The sequence below is a fragment of the Urocitellus parryii genome, chromosome 5 (assembly GCF_045843805.1).
Source record: "Urocitellus parryii isolate mUroPar1 chromosome 5, mUroPar1.hap1, whole genome shotgun sequence".
NCBI lineage: Eukaryota > Metazoa > Chordata > Mammalia > Rodentia > Sciuridae > Urocitellus > Urocitellus parryii.
Window position 1 is genome coordinate 183660987 of NC_135535.1, and position 16350 is coordinate 183677336.

The 16350-nt window shown below is 39.2% G+C and overlaps 1 protein-coding gene across 3 annotated transcripts in view; it reads right to left on the bottom strand.

Moving 5' to 3' along the window:
• The window catches only part of Dnmbp (dynamin binding protein), a 97467-nt gene that overhangs the window by 63917 nt on the left and 17200 nt on the right, over positions 1–16350 (bottom strand). For 2 of the 3 annotated variants that reach the window (XM_026394900.2, XM_077798866.1), the window contains exons 2-3: positions 4412–4564; positions 1834–1956 (exon numbers count right to left, since the gene is read on the bottom strand). In XM_026394900.2, coding sequence (XP_026250685.2) covers positions 1834–1956; positions 4412–4556 — 268 coding nt within the window. In that variant the 5' untranslated portion in view covers positions 4557–4564. Of the gene's footprint in view, positions 1–1833; positions 1957–4411; positions 4565–5735; positions 5817–16350 lie in introns of those variants that run through there. The other variant, XM_026394901.2, reaches the window with a different exon arrangement.

A 16350-nucleotide genomic window follows, 5' to 3' on the forward strand; every position in this document is an offset into this window, starting at 1 on the left:
TGGCCCTAGGATTCCTGAAATCTGCATTTAATTTCAAAGCCAGTTCATCTTTCCATAGTAGGTTTCAGCAGAAAATCCTTCTTTTTTATTTTACTACCAAGACTTGACTATAATAAGATGTAATTATAAAGCAAATAAGCTAATTCCAGAAATGACATCCCTTAAATTCCTCATAATGTTGTAGACATACTGCATATTTCCATCCAGTATATTCTTCTATCCACTATGTACACCAGGAACCAGGGAAATATCCTGCTATCTACATTCTGGGCACAGCTGTGATAGAAGCCAGGGCACTTTCACCCTTTCTCCTCTCTAGACCTGGGGCGGGTCTGATGTGGACTCCAGACTATCACTGTGAGAGCTGTCAGTAAGGACAAAGTCCCTGCTATAATCTGCTTCTATTCTGACAGAAATTAACCAAAGACTGTATATAGAGTTAAGTGCAAGAAACTCCCTGGTGGTGCACACCTCTAATTCCAGCTACTCAGGATGCCAAGACGGAAGGATTACAAGTTCTAGGCCAGGCCGGGCAACTTGGCAAGACCCTGTCTCAAAATAAAATAAAAATACAATTTAAAAAGATTAGTAATGTAGCTTAGTGGTAGAACACTTGTCTAGCTTGTTCAAGGGCCTTGTTTCAACAAATCCTGAGTAACAAAACACCCCAAATTACAAGTTTCCTTCCTTCTCACTGACTGGGGGTTAGAGAAGTTTGTGAGATTTTTCTCAGTGGGGTGGGGGTGAGGGATGGGGAGCATACCATTTAAGAAATTAAGTGTATCCCTTTAGTGTCATACTCAAAAGGATAAGTAACAATATTAGTAACACAACTATGAAGCTCAAACTTTTTTGTTTGTTTGTTTGTTTGTTTTTTCAGCCCTGGGGATTGAACCCAGGGGTACTCTACCACTGATTTAGGTCCCTAACCATTTTTCTTTTTTATCTTTATACAGGGCCTTGCTAAATTGCTGAGGCGTCCCTCGAATTTACAATCATCCTACCTCAACCTCCCAAGTTGCTGGGATTACAGGCGTGTGCCAATGTGCCTGGTGACATTCTGCCATTTTGATGACTGAGTCATCACAAAATTGGATGGATTGTAAGTCTCAATCTGTGGAACACTACTAGTTTCTGTGTTTATGCAGAAATGTACAGATCTAACTAAGTATTTTTGTTGAAATGGTTTACAGTCTATCTTTAAAAGTTTATAGTCTATCAGAATGCAAGAAGTAAGAAATACTTGAAATATCTTTGAGACATGACTAAGACTATCCATTTTAAATTGTTTCCCTTTAAACTGGTTCTGGTGAGAACTTTTGTAACATTATCTACTGGTATAGGAGTAAAATGGAGTTGTTTGCATTTGTCTCTTAAATTACCACATCAAAACTACTGTATTACTATTATGCATTAATAAGTAGTGATGTTGTTAGCAAAACCATAGCAGTATTTATGGGAAAAAAGATAAATATAAAGTGTGGCTACAGCATGGGGGGAAGTAGAAAGATAATACTGAGAATAAGGTGATATGAGTCCACCTCCTAAGGCCAAACTTCTCACCTGAAGCTAAAGCCTTTGAACCTCATTTTATAAAGTACAGTTAAAATAATACCTACTTTGCTTACCTTGACAGTCTGCACTGAGAATTAGATGAGAGTGCATTTGTGCAAAAATTATAAAATGCTACAAAGATATTATGTATTATTATTATTGCCTGTGCTACCTTGGTGTTTCTGAGGACTCTCCAGATGTTGGCCACTTAATAAAAATTCAAAGACCTCGTTATCAGAATGGGCAGACTCCACCAACCTCATCTTCAGATCAGCTTACCTCGATGGAGGGGAAGGCTATTGAATTCTTGGGATGTAAATTCACAGATGCAGACAAACAGCCTCTCTCCCTCTTTTAGACTGGGGATGGTCACAATTTCCACAAAACTGCTGGGGAATTGTCCTGAAAATAAAATCAAACATATTGACTAGTGACACTCAATATTAAATATTATATTTTCTTTTAATATTGAAATTTCTTTTTCTCTTTGTGTATAAGGACAAAAACTTTTTCTGAGTCCCTTAATAGACCCTTAACTGAAAGCTCAGAGTACTAATAATTGGAGAATCTTTGTAGACTAAATACAGTACACAAAATCTGAGGCATGCAGGAGACAAAGAATGCAATTCAGTAAGCGTTTACAATGCCACAAAGCACACTGCAAAAGAAAACATGAGCCAGGCAGACTTGGTCTTCAAAGATCTGAAAAAATCTGGGTTAGACATAAATAATAACTCAATCCTAAAACCCTATGTCACAATGTAGGTACACAAATTGCTAAGGAAACTCAGAGAAGGCCGATAATGGGTCAGGAAGAACATGAAAGTTCTTAGGAAAAAGATCATATTTGTCTGAAGATAGTAGGATTTTAACAGGTGGTTGTAGAAGGACAGTACCTGCTATTTGGAAAGAAAAGAAAGGCTTATGGGTTTTACATTCTGAAGTCTGTGGAATCTGTCTACTTATCTTCAGACCTACCATCTTGGTCCAAGCTGTCATTGCCTCCTACTTGGGTGACTGCAATAAACTTCAACGTGCCTTCCAACCTTAGGTATTGCCCCTTCCTATCATTCTCCAATCTGCAGCAGGTAGCTTCCAAGAGACAAATCTGACTAGGCTTAAAGTGCTTTCCCAGTTTCCCACTTCATTCCTTGCCTGGCATACGCTGGTCCCATGATCAGCTCCTGCTCCTCTCTTCAGCCTCCCAGCCTGCTCTACCACTCATGCTTCATGCCTTACTGAACTTCTCTTGGTCCCTCCATGTTCACTCTCACCCCAAGGCCTATGAACAAGCAAGTCTCTCTGCTTTGCTAACTACCCAGCAGTTTTTGTCTCTGAAGAGAGGTCACTTTTACTAGGAGGTAATCTATCTCTCAAATGTGGGTTAATGTCCACAGTGTCTGCTCTCAGGACTATGTCACATACTTAAACCTAACATAAATGTAGGCAAGTCAAGGATTGGATTAATACAGGTGCATGTTGTGTGGAAAAACATATGCCCTTCCCTAGACTAGTTAATGAAAGAAATCCATGTTGAGGTTGAGAGATATATATGTTAATTTTATATATATAAAAGTAACCAGAAGTATGGAATGTGGGAGGCAGGTAGCAGCCAGGGCAGAGGGTGGCTTTAACTAATTGGGTCCAACTGCAAATCTAGGAAGGAGTGAACAGGATGAGTTAGGTTCCCTTGAAAAGAAAGAAAGAGTAAAAATTGTTAAAAGAAGACAGCCAGAAGAAACAAGTGGGAAGCACCTTATGTTCCATTGATCAGAGATAATCTGATTGTGAAAATAAATGATAAATAGTAAGGGTTCTGAAGAAAGGAATAATTGGTATTTTGATAAGAGAAATAAGTGCTGAATATGGGGCTGGTATTGTGACTCAGTGGTAGAGTGCTCGCCTAGCATGCATGAGGCACTGGGTTCAATCCTCAGCATCACATAAATGTGAAATAAAGATATTGTGTCCACCTAAAACTATAAAATAAATATTAAAAAATAGTGCTGAATACAAAGAATAAAGAGCTGGGAAGAAGCCAGCCCACATTGATGCACACAAGCTGCAGAGCCTGATGAGGACCTGGACTGACATCCCATCACTTGTCATCTTTTGCTGATCCTCTGCATGGTCCTCACCACTCTCAAACTCTACAGCCACATCTTGACCCTGGTGAGAACCACAAATTCTCCCTAGACCCTCTCCTCAGCTGGCCATCAGCTCCACCCCAGTTGAAGCCTGCCTTGGTTCCTGACCTGATCACCATGGTCTGAGTGAGTTTGCATCTGCTGGACTTAAAGCCTAAGGCTTGAGACTTTTGATCTGACACTTGAACTTTGCATATAGAGGGAATGTCTGTCATTAGCCTGTCATGATTAAGTGTATTTGTAGTGCTTAGAATTAATTAATCTAGAATTGTTTGCTGTGAGTTAATTAATCTAGAAGTGTTTGCTGTGAATTGATTATGTCTATTGCAGTGACTAGCATTAAGGATTGTCATTTTCTTGATTAAGAACCTATAGAGTGAAATTGTATTGAGTGATTTGAGTGAATAAAGCATTGTCTAGGGGGGAAAAAAGAGAGAGAGAGAGAACTAGGAAGAAAGGAGAAAGACAGGGATGGAAAACCAGGCTGGGCTGCTGGCATCTAAGCATTCAGCTCCTGAAGGAATTGGTAAGGAGAGATGGAAAGATGACAAGCTTTCTCCTCACAGGTAAGACCTCCGTGTGAGTATAGAAGAAAACAGACAGGATTCTGAAGTTAGCGACTTAGGCCTCTCATTTAACCTCTATTTTTAATGTGGAAAGAAGGGAGTGGCTATGGTCCATTGTGCTCAGGAGGAATTAAAGCCTCTTACCTGTAACATCCTCCTTCTTTCCTAGAAGCCAAAATTCATCCACCACTGCCAGCACCTCGATGACATCTCCCACAAAGAGGGGCAGCTCTTCTGATACGCTAGGGCAAAAGTCAAAGATGGCTCGAACTACCGAGCCAGTCTCCATGGTTCAAACTGGAAAGTCAAAACAAACAAAAGCATCAATATCTAAGACATAATATAAATCTATTTATTTAGAATGATAAAGCTTAAAATATAAGCATACTTAAAATGAAGCCAAAGTTACACAAAAAGTTTGTAGTTTATATTTTTAAAAAATCAAAAGTACTTTTTCATTCTGTCTGCTTTTGTCTTTTTTTTTTTTTTTTTTTTAATCTTTTATTGTGAGACAGGGTCGAAGTTGCCCAGGCTGGCCATGAATTTGTGACCCTCTCCCTTTAGTCTCCCAAGTGGATGGGATTAGAGATGTGTGCCACTGTGGCTGGCTTCATTCATTTTTTTAAAATTTATTTTTTAGGGCTGGGGATGTGGCTCAAGCGGTAGCGCGCTTGACTGGCATGCGTGCGGCCCGGGTTCGATCCTCAGCACCACATACCAACAAAGATGTTGTGTCCGCCCAGAACTAAAAAATAAATATTAAAATTTCTCTCTCTTAAAAAAAAAATAAATAAAATAAAATTTATTTTTTAGTTGTAGTTGGACACAATACATTTATTTATTTATTTTTATGTGGTGCTCAGGATTGAACCCAGGGCCTCGAATGTGCTAGGCGAGTGCTCTATCACTGAGCCACAAACCAAGCCCTCATTCATGTTTTTCAAAATAATAAATTCTTCACATATTTTCATTTAATTCTCAAAGTAAATCTGGAATTGGAAAAATTAAAAAGGCAACCTTTGCCTCTGAGTGATAGAAGAGATTCAAGTTGGCAGCACATGTAGGCTTTTCAGATGCCTGAAGAGAGCAGCCAGGAACTGATGTTTGAAAAGTACCACAAAATGCAGTACTTTTAAAATGGAATATTAAAACTACAATTTTTAGATATGGCATTTCATTTATTCCCCATTATCATCTTAAAGGTTGGGATACTGAGGTTGGTAGGTTAGAAAACCTAATTTGTCCAAGATCACAGAGCTCATTGCAGCAGGGCCAGGGCCCATACTGAGGGCATCTGGCTCTTACTGACCGAGATTGCATCTGCAAAAATACAGAGTGCAACCCTCTGAAGAGCAGCAGGACCACACCTCCACAGGGTGAGATTTAAAACACACTGAAAAGTAAAAATATCCATGAAAAGAAAGAGATAGGGGTGTGTGGGGCCTCCAGACAATTGAGTACACTATACCAGATCATTTATGTTTCAGGTTCAGAGGTGCCTGTGGCCCAACAGGGGAGAGTCCCTGCACTGCCCTCCATCTGTGCTGTAAGCAGATGATGAGTCTGTTCCCACGACACGTGTAGCTGTGGTTCCAGGGTGTGCCTAAGCACTAAAAGACAGGACACAATCAGTGTGCTGTATCCACCTGTGAACAACCAGCCGTGCATCACTAGAGCCACGTCCTGCCTAGGCCTTCAACAGGAGCAGCTGAAGATCCCTGTTGACCAGTTCCCAGGCCTATTTCTTTATTCACCTCAAGTACTCATTTGGTGTTGGTGGAGATGAGGTCTCTAACTTTCATCTCCATACAACTATAATCTGACAAAAAAGCTCTAAGAGCCTAGAGACAAAAAAATAACAGATGGTTGTAGCCTTATTAAGTTTATAATCTAAGAAAACATTCACATGGAAAAATGTAATAGGTATTTAATAAAGAGTTCAGTGTACCAATGCAGAGTTATCTATAAGATTTTAATGTGCCAGGCAACTCAATTAAATATTATGTATTTAATTTGTACTGTTGAGTAAAGTAGTTTATTTTTGTGTTACTGGGGTTATTCTTTTCTATGAGATGATTTGGGTCCATAGTGAAAAGCAGAAGTGGCCAGTAATATTTCCCACATCCTCTGTCCTTTCTTACCACAGATTTTTTCTCTTTTTATATTTGTTCTTTTTAGTTATACATAACTGTAGAATGTATTTTGACATATTACACATACATGGAGTACAAATTCCCATCCTTCTGGTTGCACATGATGTGGAACTACATTGGTCATGTATTCATATATGAATATAGGAAAGTAATTGATTCTACTATCTTTCCTATTCTCATTGCCCTCCCTTCCCTTCATTCCCCTTTGTCTAATCCAAAGTACTTCTATTCTTCCCTACCCTCCCCTGCCCTTATTGTGAGTTATCATGGGCATATCAGAGAAAACATTTGGTCTTTGGGTTTGGGGGACTGGCTTATTTCACTCAGCATGATAGTCTCTAGTTCCATCCATTTATCAGTAAATGCCATAATTTCATTTCTCTTTATGGCTGAGTAATATTCCATTGTTACCACATATTTTATTTCCTTTCTTTTTTTTTTCTTTTTTTTTGTGGGGCTGGGGATAGAACACAGGGTCTTGTGCATGTTAGGCAAGCGTTCTACCCCTGAGCAATACACCCAGATCCCAGATTTACTTTAAGTTTAAAAAAATCAAACTATAATTATATGCTGAGAACACAGCATAATGTGAGTGCAAAGCATAGGGTTCTACTGTCAAAGAGACCAAGACTCCAAACCCAGCTCCATTATTTATTAGCCATTTCACTCCAGATATGTCACTTAAATTCTCTGGGCTTCAACTTCCTTGTCCTGAGAAATGGAGATAATAATACTTTCATAATAATCATTAAGAAGATGAGTATAGCTGGGTGCAGTGGCATAGGACTGTAATCCCAGTGGCTCAGGAGGCCGAGGCAGGAGGATCACAAGTTCAAAGCCAGCCTTAACAACTTAATGAGGGCCTAAGCAAAAATAAAATATAAAAAGGGCTGGGGATGTGGCTCAGAGGTTAAGTCCCCCTGGGATCAATCCCCAGTACCAAAAATAAAAATAAATTTAAAAGAAGAATGAGTATAATGATAAAATAATTATAACAGTGCCTAATGCTTACCAAGTATTGACTATATGCCATGCATCCTTCCCTCACTGAGTCCTCAAACCCTATCATAGTATTATTAGCCCCCATCTGACAGGTGAGGACATAGGCTCACAAGGTGATGTGATCTGTCAACATCATATAACAAGTCAGAGGCAGAATGAGAACAAATCTGTTTCCAAAACCTTCACCAGTCTGCTAATCATGTGACAGCATCTGCAACAGGGCTGGTTAGATTAGCAATTAACCCAAAGCACTTCATTACCCAAAAGCTCAAGTCTGTGTCACTGATCACCAGAGAATATGCTGTTTCAAGTATATAAACACCATAGAACTTCCCATTTCAACATCTCCAAACTTGGTTAATTCTGACCATGTTTAAAAATAGACACATTAAATACCCCCTGACCTTTTCCATGGAAGAAACTGAACATGACTTTCTCTTTGGTTGATGGATGCAAGTTCCTTAAGGCCAAACATTACTGTATTGTATTGTAATAATAATCCTAGTGCAGTAAAACTTTCTCTCTCCACCTCAGCCTATACCCTGCTCTCAATCTTCTCCATCAATATTTCCACCCACCTTTTTTTTCAGGGTGGGGAGGTTACCGGGAATTAAATTCAGGGGCACTCAACCACTGAGTCACATCCCCAGCCCTATTTTGTATTTTATTTAGAGACAGAGTCTCACTGAGTTGCCTAGCACCTCACTTTTGCTGAGGCTGGTTTTGAACTCATGATCCTCCTGCTTTAGCCTCCCAAGCCACTGGGATTACAGGTGTGCGCCATGCCCAGCTTCCACCCATTTTCTAGATTGCTATTTACTATCTGCTGGGAATGAAGGACCACACATACACTACAAAAATTATTCAAGGTTCCCAGACACATATGTTTAAATGACAAAATGACACTCTTCTGTGGTGGTAAAAGTCAGTACTAGAGTTTTTCAATAGTTATTTCTTATGTGCTCTGAAGTCCCTTGCTTATTTTCTGGCCATCTTCCAGAGGACTAAAGTGGCTAGATGTCAGATTTCCACAGAAGGGTGGTGTCTAAGTATTTTTTTTTCTTTTTAGAAAACTAATTGTAATATTTGCAAATCTCTTAGCCATCTATATGTTATTAAAACAACTCCTCAGGGTTGAGCCAAATAGGTATTATTTTCCTTCTTATAGTACATTCTTCTCAAATTCCATCTCACTGTCTAACTAAATATGTACCTCATTATCTAAAACATCAAGTAAAGAATTCATGAAAGTCCCAGAGATTACTTAGAGAGCTACCCCTCTTACACTTTAGTCCTTATGATTGGAAAGTGTTAATGCTTCTCCCTAGAACCTTTCCCTCTACCCGAAAATGACTCAGAAGCAAAGAAGAATCTGGTTTAAAATACTTTTACTGACTGACCTACTCTGTTAGAATGAGTGCGTAATCACTGAGAAATACACACCCTAGAAGGGTACTGAAGTCACAAACTTGCTGAGTTACATGATTCATGTGTGAGACCAGAAAGCAGGGCTTCACATGCCCTATTTTGCGTATAATTTGGTGGATTTCATCTTGGTCTCCCCTGTCCTGCACATACCATTATTATTCATTCAGGGCCATTTGAGAAGCCTGAGCATCTATTTTGAAACTCAATCATTAATGGCTTCTATAAGCTGTCCCACCACTCCAGATGGAAGTAAAAAAGAACTGCAGAGGAAATCAGTACACAGATGAGCTTGACAGAAAACAGGAAATTACTGTCCAAATGGCATGACTTCAGGGACATCAGAAAAGTCTGCTGTGGAAACAACCCCTTCTTCTTTCCTGGCTGATGAATGCCTGCATTTCTACCTTTGGAGAGATGCTCTGTTTGAAATATGAATATCTTTGGAAAGATAATTCTCCAAACCCTTCTTTATATAAACTCTGTGAGGAAAGTTCTCAAATGCTTCACTAAAACATAGAAATATACATGACATATATGAATTCATACCAAACTCTCTAGTTCCACTTATCTAAAATTAAACAAACCATCTGTTTCTCACAAGTAGTTTCGCTTTCTAGCTTGCCTATGTATGACTCTGGCAGTGGTGTCATCTAAATATTCCAGCTCAAGCATTAAAATATGGAACTTGTCCTTTATTCTCAGTAGCTGACAGTACACTAATAACAACAGCTACCACTTGATCATCTGCACGTACCAGATGCTAAGCCAGGAGCCACAGCAAGATGGACAGACAGCAAGGCTCCAGGGCCAGGGTGCCTGGGCTCAGATTCTACCACCACCGCTGAGCATTTACTTACAACCTCTTTAGCTCACAGGTAGCTAATCCAGAACCAGAATTCATATTTGTTGACTCCCTGGCCCATTTTCTTTCTACTACAAACATTGTTTCTCTTAAATATCATTGCCTTCCCATCAAAATCTTCCAGACCTCCATTTTCCTGTTTCCCCAACATTTTATCATGAAAATTTCCAATCAGTGAGTTTGAAAGAATTTTATACCCACTGCCTAGATTCTACCAGTAACATCTGACTGCCATTAACTTATCATATATCATCCATCCTTTTATCCATTTATTCATATTTTTTGATATTTTTAAGGCATTCTTTTTTTATGCATTTCAAAATAAACTACAGGCATTTCCCACTGAATTTTGGCATACATATCTTAACAAGAGCTCAATACTTGTTTAGTTTTTTTTTTTAATTATTAAGTACCTTTTTCCTCTTTTCTTAGACAAAGTTACAATTCTTTTCTCCCCACTAAGATGTCAATGAACCTGTTTTCTCTCTCCTGAGTGTTGATTTTTACATACTGCTCAGTTGCTTATGAGTTTACAAAGTCTTCCTATTTTTTCATAATTCATTAACATATTCAACAAATATATGTCAAGCCAAATGGAGTCCATCAAAATTCCATGAAGGTTAACTCAATATTCTTTAAATGTTTATTCTCTGATCTTGGTGGCTGACAATAACATTTAGACTCTCCTCTAGTGCCCTAAGCAATTAAACTCCTACCTCAGAGATTCAACCCTGCTTAAGAAAAAATAAAGCCCTACAGATAACCTGAGCACAAATTACAGAAGGAGATAGTCTTACTCATCCAAGGGTAGGGTCAGGAGACAATTAGATCTACTGTGATTTTTTAGTGCCTCAAGGAGGTTTTAACATCTTCTATGAACTAATGCCTTTGGCCATTACCTCTTACTCCAGCTTTCCTCCCATGATGTGTCCAGGAACATTCAAGATGGTATGTCATGGTGAAGTCCCTGCCCCCAAGAAGCTTAGCTTAGCCCTGCCATCTCCCAAAACTATTCTGAGGACCCTAATTTCTGTGCTCCAAAATACAAGAGCACGGTGGTCATTATAAGCTTGAAAGAAAGCTATGGACAACATTTCCCTCTTGGAGGGGCATTTAAAAATACTCCTATATTAAAGACAGAGACAATCTAGCTAAGAATCCTTTTTAATCCCATTCTCTAGACTTACCTGACCACACCGCACTTTTTTTCAGGTCATGCTTTAAATTTTTTTCAACATGCTCAATACAAGTAGGTCCAATTTAAATGGTCTCTGCTCCCATTAAATACCCAGAACTCCATTTTTTGTTTGCACAGTTTCTTTTACCCATGGTAGGGAGGTCCCTCCCTTTGCACATACTTAAACACTTCCCACAGCCTCATTCCTTAGAATGATGCTATTCTCCTGCTCAAGTCTCCCTCCATCTTTCACATTTTAACCCCTATCGCCCTTACTCTTATATCATCTTGTAGATTTGTGAGACATCAGATTGGACTTCTAAAAGTTAAGCCCAAGAGAATAAATGCATTAATAGAGACATGGTAAGAAATAAAATAAAATTTTACAATGTACATCACGTAGATCAAGAATCCTTCAGCAGAAGGTTGAATACACAAAACATGGTATATATACACAATGGAATATTATTCTACCTTAAAAAGAAGGAAAATACTGACATATGCTACCACATGGATGAACCTCAAGGATATTATGCTAATAAACCAGGCACAAAAGGATAAATACTGTATGATTCCACTTCTGTGAAGTACACTGAGTTGTCAAATTCAGAGATAGAAAGTAGGAAGGTTCACACCTGTAAGCCCAGCTACTTGGGAAGCTGAGGCAGGGGAATCACAAGTTCAAGGCCAGCCTGGCCAACTTAGAGAGACCCTTTCTCAAAATAAAAAAATAAAAAGGTCTTGGAATGTGGCTCAATGGTAGAGCACTTGCCTAGCTCTACCTGGGTTCAATCCCCTGTACACAAAGGAAGTGATGGAGGGAAAGAAAGTAGAAGGGTAGTTGTCAGGGGCTTGGGACAGGGAGTGGGGAGATGTTATTTGGGTGTAACATTTACAATTAAGAAAAAGAAAATGTTCTGGAGTAGGATGATGATAATGGTTACATATCAATGTAAATGTACTTAATAGCACAGAATTATACACTTAAAATGGTAAATTTTATGTTCTATACATTTACCACAATAAAATGTTTTTAAATGTAGGTCATAAAGTGTGACAGAATGTGAAAGGTGCCCTGGGAACTTCAGCTATTTTTAATAAGCAACATATCTACAAGTCTGGACAGTTTGTTAAGAATTACCTGAGATCACAAACTATTAACTTTTACCCTGATAGATACTGATATCAACCAGCTTAATAAGTAATTTCTATGCAGACTTTGGGGTAAAGGTCTGAACTTGGAACAGTCTGTGGGTTCTGAACATTTGCCCTTCTAGTTCCGCTGTCCTCTATCCTGCTCTGTGTCTGGGAGGCTGACCACAAGTATTGCACCCAGTCCTCCCCTGGCCTCTGGCTTCCAGCTGGGATCAGTTCATGGGTGGTACCAAAGGAGACTGAAGGCAGAGGCATCCTGAGGTTGGGGCATTTCACTCCCCTGGCTCTTTCTCTGCTGCGTTGTGAGTTGGCTGTCTTCTTTCAAAGACCTGGGCTACCATCAGAAAGCCCCATCCGAACAGCTCTCTCCAGTCAGGTACTGTCCTGTTCCCTGGCCCTTCAGCGGGAGGGCAGCTCTCCTGCTAACCTTAGTACATGGCACAATCCTTTAGTATTTTCCCTACATCTGTTCATTCTGTTTTAAGATGGACCTCCTCAAAATTACCCAATTGGAATGTGTTTCTGCTTTCTGCAGGGCCCTGGAGTGATACACACCCAAAAGGATTCTTAGGATTTATGAGCACTATGCATGAGAAGAATGGAGATAGAGAGTATAGGAGACTATAAAATAGTTTCCTAAAGCTACCACTGTAAATCCAGGAAAGAGAGAGAGGTGCCAGAGATACACATTTTGAAGGCTTTAAAAACATTGAGAAAAATTAATGCCTGGGTCCCAACATCACCAACCAACCAACCAATCATCAATCAATCAAACAAACAAACAAAAAAACTCCAAAACCAAATTTAGCAGTATATTCAGCCAGTATATTCTTTCAAAAAGTACTGGTAACATCTTCTACTTCTCCTTTACTGAAAGGCAGCAGACTGCTGATTCTTCTCCCTCTCTGTTCTTGCCCTGGCTGGTGCTGGCACAGCACAGCTGGACTCCTACTCCCTGGGAGGAGCTGGGAAGGAGGCTCCTGTTTGCAGGGACTCTGCAAGATAGGTTCCTTCAAAAGACATGCTTTCACGAGCATCTCAAAAATTTCTATGTCTTGGAACAGAACTTTCAAAAGCAAAACATGACCTTTGGGGAATTGAGAGTCCATTTTAATGATTTCAAGTCCCAGCAGTGAGAAGGAATATTACATCTCAGAAGCAATTGCATGTTTCTCTTATATTGGACAACACAGGGCTAAAAGTATATATTTTTTTCTTTGTGGGAAAGGAAAAGAGGTGTTAAAAAATGAAGTCTAAAACTGCTTCAGGAAGGAAGGAAGGAAATGAAAGAAGCTAGGAAAACAGCACTTCCCCTGCTGCTTATGTCACTGGAGCTCATGTTGGACAGAAGGTCAGCAATCACTGCCAGGTGATTCCTCAGAGAACTGGCAGCACATGAACAGGAGGAGTACAGCCATCCTGACCATGGTGACCTCTAGGGCTGAGAAAGACAGCTAGAGCCATCTGTGGGCTCCCTCAATAGATGTTCTCCCTCCTTCCCTGAAGTGTGCTCCAGTTCAACTAGCTGTGGAATGTTAGAGAAAAGGAGAACTCTGCTCTGACTCAGATGGGACAATTAGAGAAAATAGGGTAGAAGAGTAAAGAAATCTGCTATCACACATCAACTTAGAATTTGTAGTCCAACATTTGGCTTATCTCAAAGTTGTCCCAGTTTGAAAGCAACAACCTCAGCAGACTGAACAGGAGATAAGTCAGAGTTCCTGCCAACCATCAAAGGGTCCTCCAGTCCTTCTTAGGATTTGAACTGAACAACCTTCATCTAAAAACACCCAAGTACTTGTATAAAGTTTGTTTTGACAAAGACAGAATCTAAATGACAAAGCTTCAAGACTGACACCCCCCACACACAGCAGTTTTAACTAACTTAAGACTTCCACCCCACCCTAGGAGTTGATGTATGTTTTCCTACATTTCCTTTTTAAAGAAACTGTTTACGTATATCTATCTCAATTTTGTCTTTTCGACAAAATTGTGCTGGTGGAGAAGATCTCATGATTAATATTTCAGGATCTATAATGCTGGTGGAAATTCACACTTAAAAACATTTAACCTAGGAGTTCCTTAAGTATTCTCTCAGACTTACATTTCTTAAATCATGCATAGATCTCAATTATGGGTGGAAATTTAAAAATCACTGACTCATAGCTAAATAAATTGGACATGTCTGAGCTAAGTACCTTAGTAACACATTAAAATAAATTGCTCCACTACATTGCATATGTAACAAATGTGCAGATAATCCATATGACAGTGCAGATTAAGGCGAAACTATAAAGTGAAACTTTAGGGTGTGACTGCAGATAACAAGGAGTACCATGTACATGTAAAAACAGGCAGTTTTTGAGACAGTTTCCAGAAGATGCTAAGAAAATGTATTAACCCATCATTCTAAGCTGAGAGGACAAATGTTTCAGAGATGTGCAAGGCCAGCACGGTGTTTCTTTTCCTTATCTATTCAAGTACAAGCTAGCTTTTTGGCTACAGAAGACTTAAAAAGACACAAGGAATTTCTCTACCCTTCAGTCTATTTCAAAGTATAAAATATTCTTGATATTTTGAAAGAAAGAATCAGGAGTTAAGAAAACTGAAGATTTTGAAGCCGGGTGGGGGGTACCTAGAAAACAAACCATCCACTTAGAGTTAAAACTATCAGAGACCATTCTCAGGAGAGATGATTCTGGGTCATTTTAAGGAGTACCAACATCTAAGCACCATAGTAATTGGGGACTTGCAGCTGTCTACAAACAATAAAACTGTCACTTGCCTTTTATAGAAACCAGGGTCACTACTAGAAAGGGACATGTATATATTGAATCTCTGGTATTACTATTCCAGGTGAATCAGAGAATATGCCAAGACACAACACACCTAGTGAATGGCGGTTGCTCAGATGTTATAAACCTGGAAGATTTAATGTCCTAACAGGCAGTCCTTCTCCCTGTCTCAGACAAAACAGAAGCACACCTTTCTCACCCATTCAAGAAGGAACACAGGAACAACAGTGAATAAAGCTAATACTATTCTAGAAAAAATCTTGACCCACCTTAATTTATTAAAGTTATGATTTTAAAATTTTTAACTGTCATTAATAATAACTGAACACAACACACCAGGGATAAAACGACAATGATATAATATGTTAAAGGCCACTCTCCACAAAAGAAGGAACAAAGATTTCAAACCAAATTTAAGGAAGGAGAAAAGGAAAAATATAAAACCCCATAAGAAAACTACCAGCTTGGATAGTATGTAGCATAACATTTGACAGAGAAGAAAGAAAACAAACTGTGTGTGGGTTTGGAACAACACCCAGAGGTTAGGATATCTCTATACTATCAAATCCCAGAGTACAAACAACAGAGTGAACCTGAAACTGCAATATAAGAAAGAAAACAAGCCTATCAGTCCTGTGGTGTGTGGGAACTCAGGCCTCAACATCAACACATGAATGAGATCTCTGACAGGAGAGAAAGGAGAAAACATGATGTAAAGAAAACAATACATCCATATATACACGTCCCTTTATAGTTGTGGCCCTGGTTTCTACAAATAGTATATCCACTGGAAACCTGTGAATCTGGGGGTAACATTATGAATAGTAACAAAAATGGGGGTGGGGGTGCTGGGGATGTAGCTGGGCAGTAGAATGCCTGGGTTCAATTCCCAGTACAGCAAATAAATACAATGTATGAACTACACAGCAATAAAATTCCATCTGTACCCCAACCCATTCTGTTATTGTCATATATGTTACTCTGAAATATCTTGCAGAGGTTTTAAAGTATCTCAGTAATTTTTCAAAACTCCTCCAATCAAAGGGAGGAGTCTAACTCCCCTCCTCTTGAGTGTGAGCTATCTTTAGTAATTCACTTCTACCTAATGTGGTGATAAGGACAGTGTGTGATTTCCAAGACTGGGTTGTAAGGCACTCAGCCTCAAGAAAAGGCTCATGTGGTGAGGAACTTAGGCCTCCCGCCAACAACCACATGAACAAGGATATCTCAGAGTCCATTTGAGTCTTCAAATGAAGACAGCCCTGGCCAACATCTTCATGGCAACCTCATAAGACTGAGCCAGAGCCACCCAGCTGAGCTACTCCTGAATTTCCAGCCCACAGAAAATAAACATTTATTTTAAGCCTATGAATTTAGGAGTCATTTGTTATAGCACAGATGTACAATTGCTTTAAATTCTTCATGTGCTAAATCCATCATTTGGGTCATAAATATGGTCGGCTATATCTTTTTCTCTACAGTCTAAATCAATTTTATTTTTTCTTTTTGTG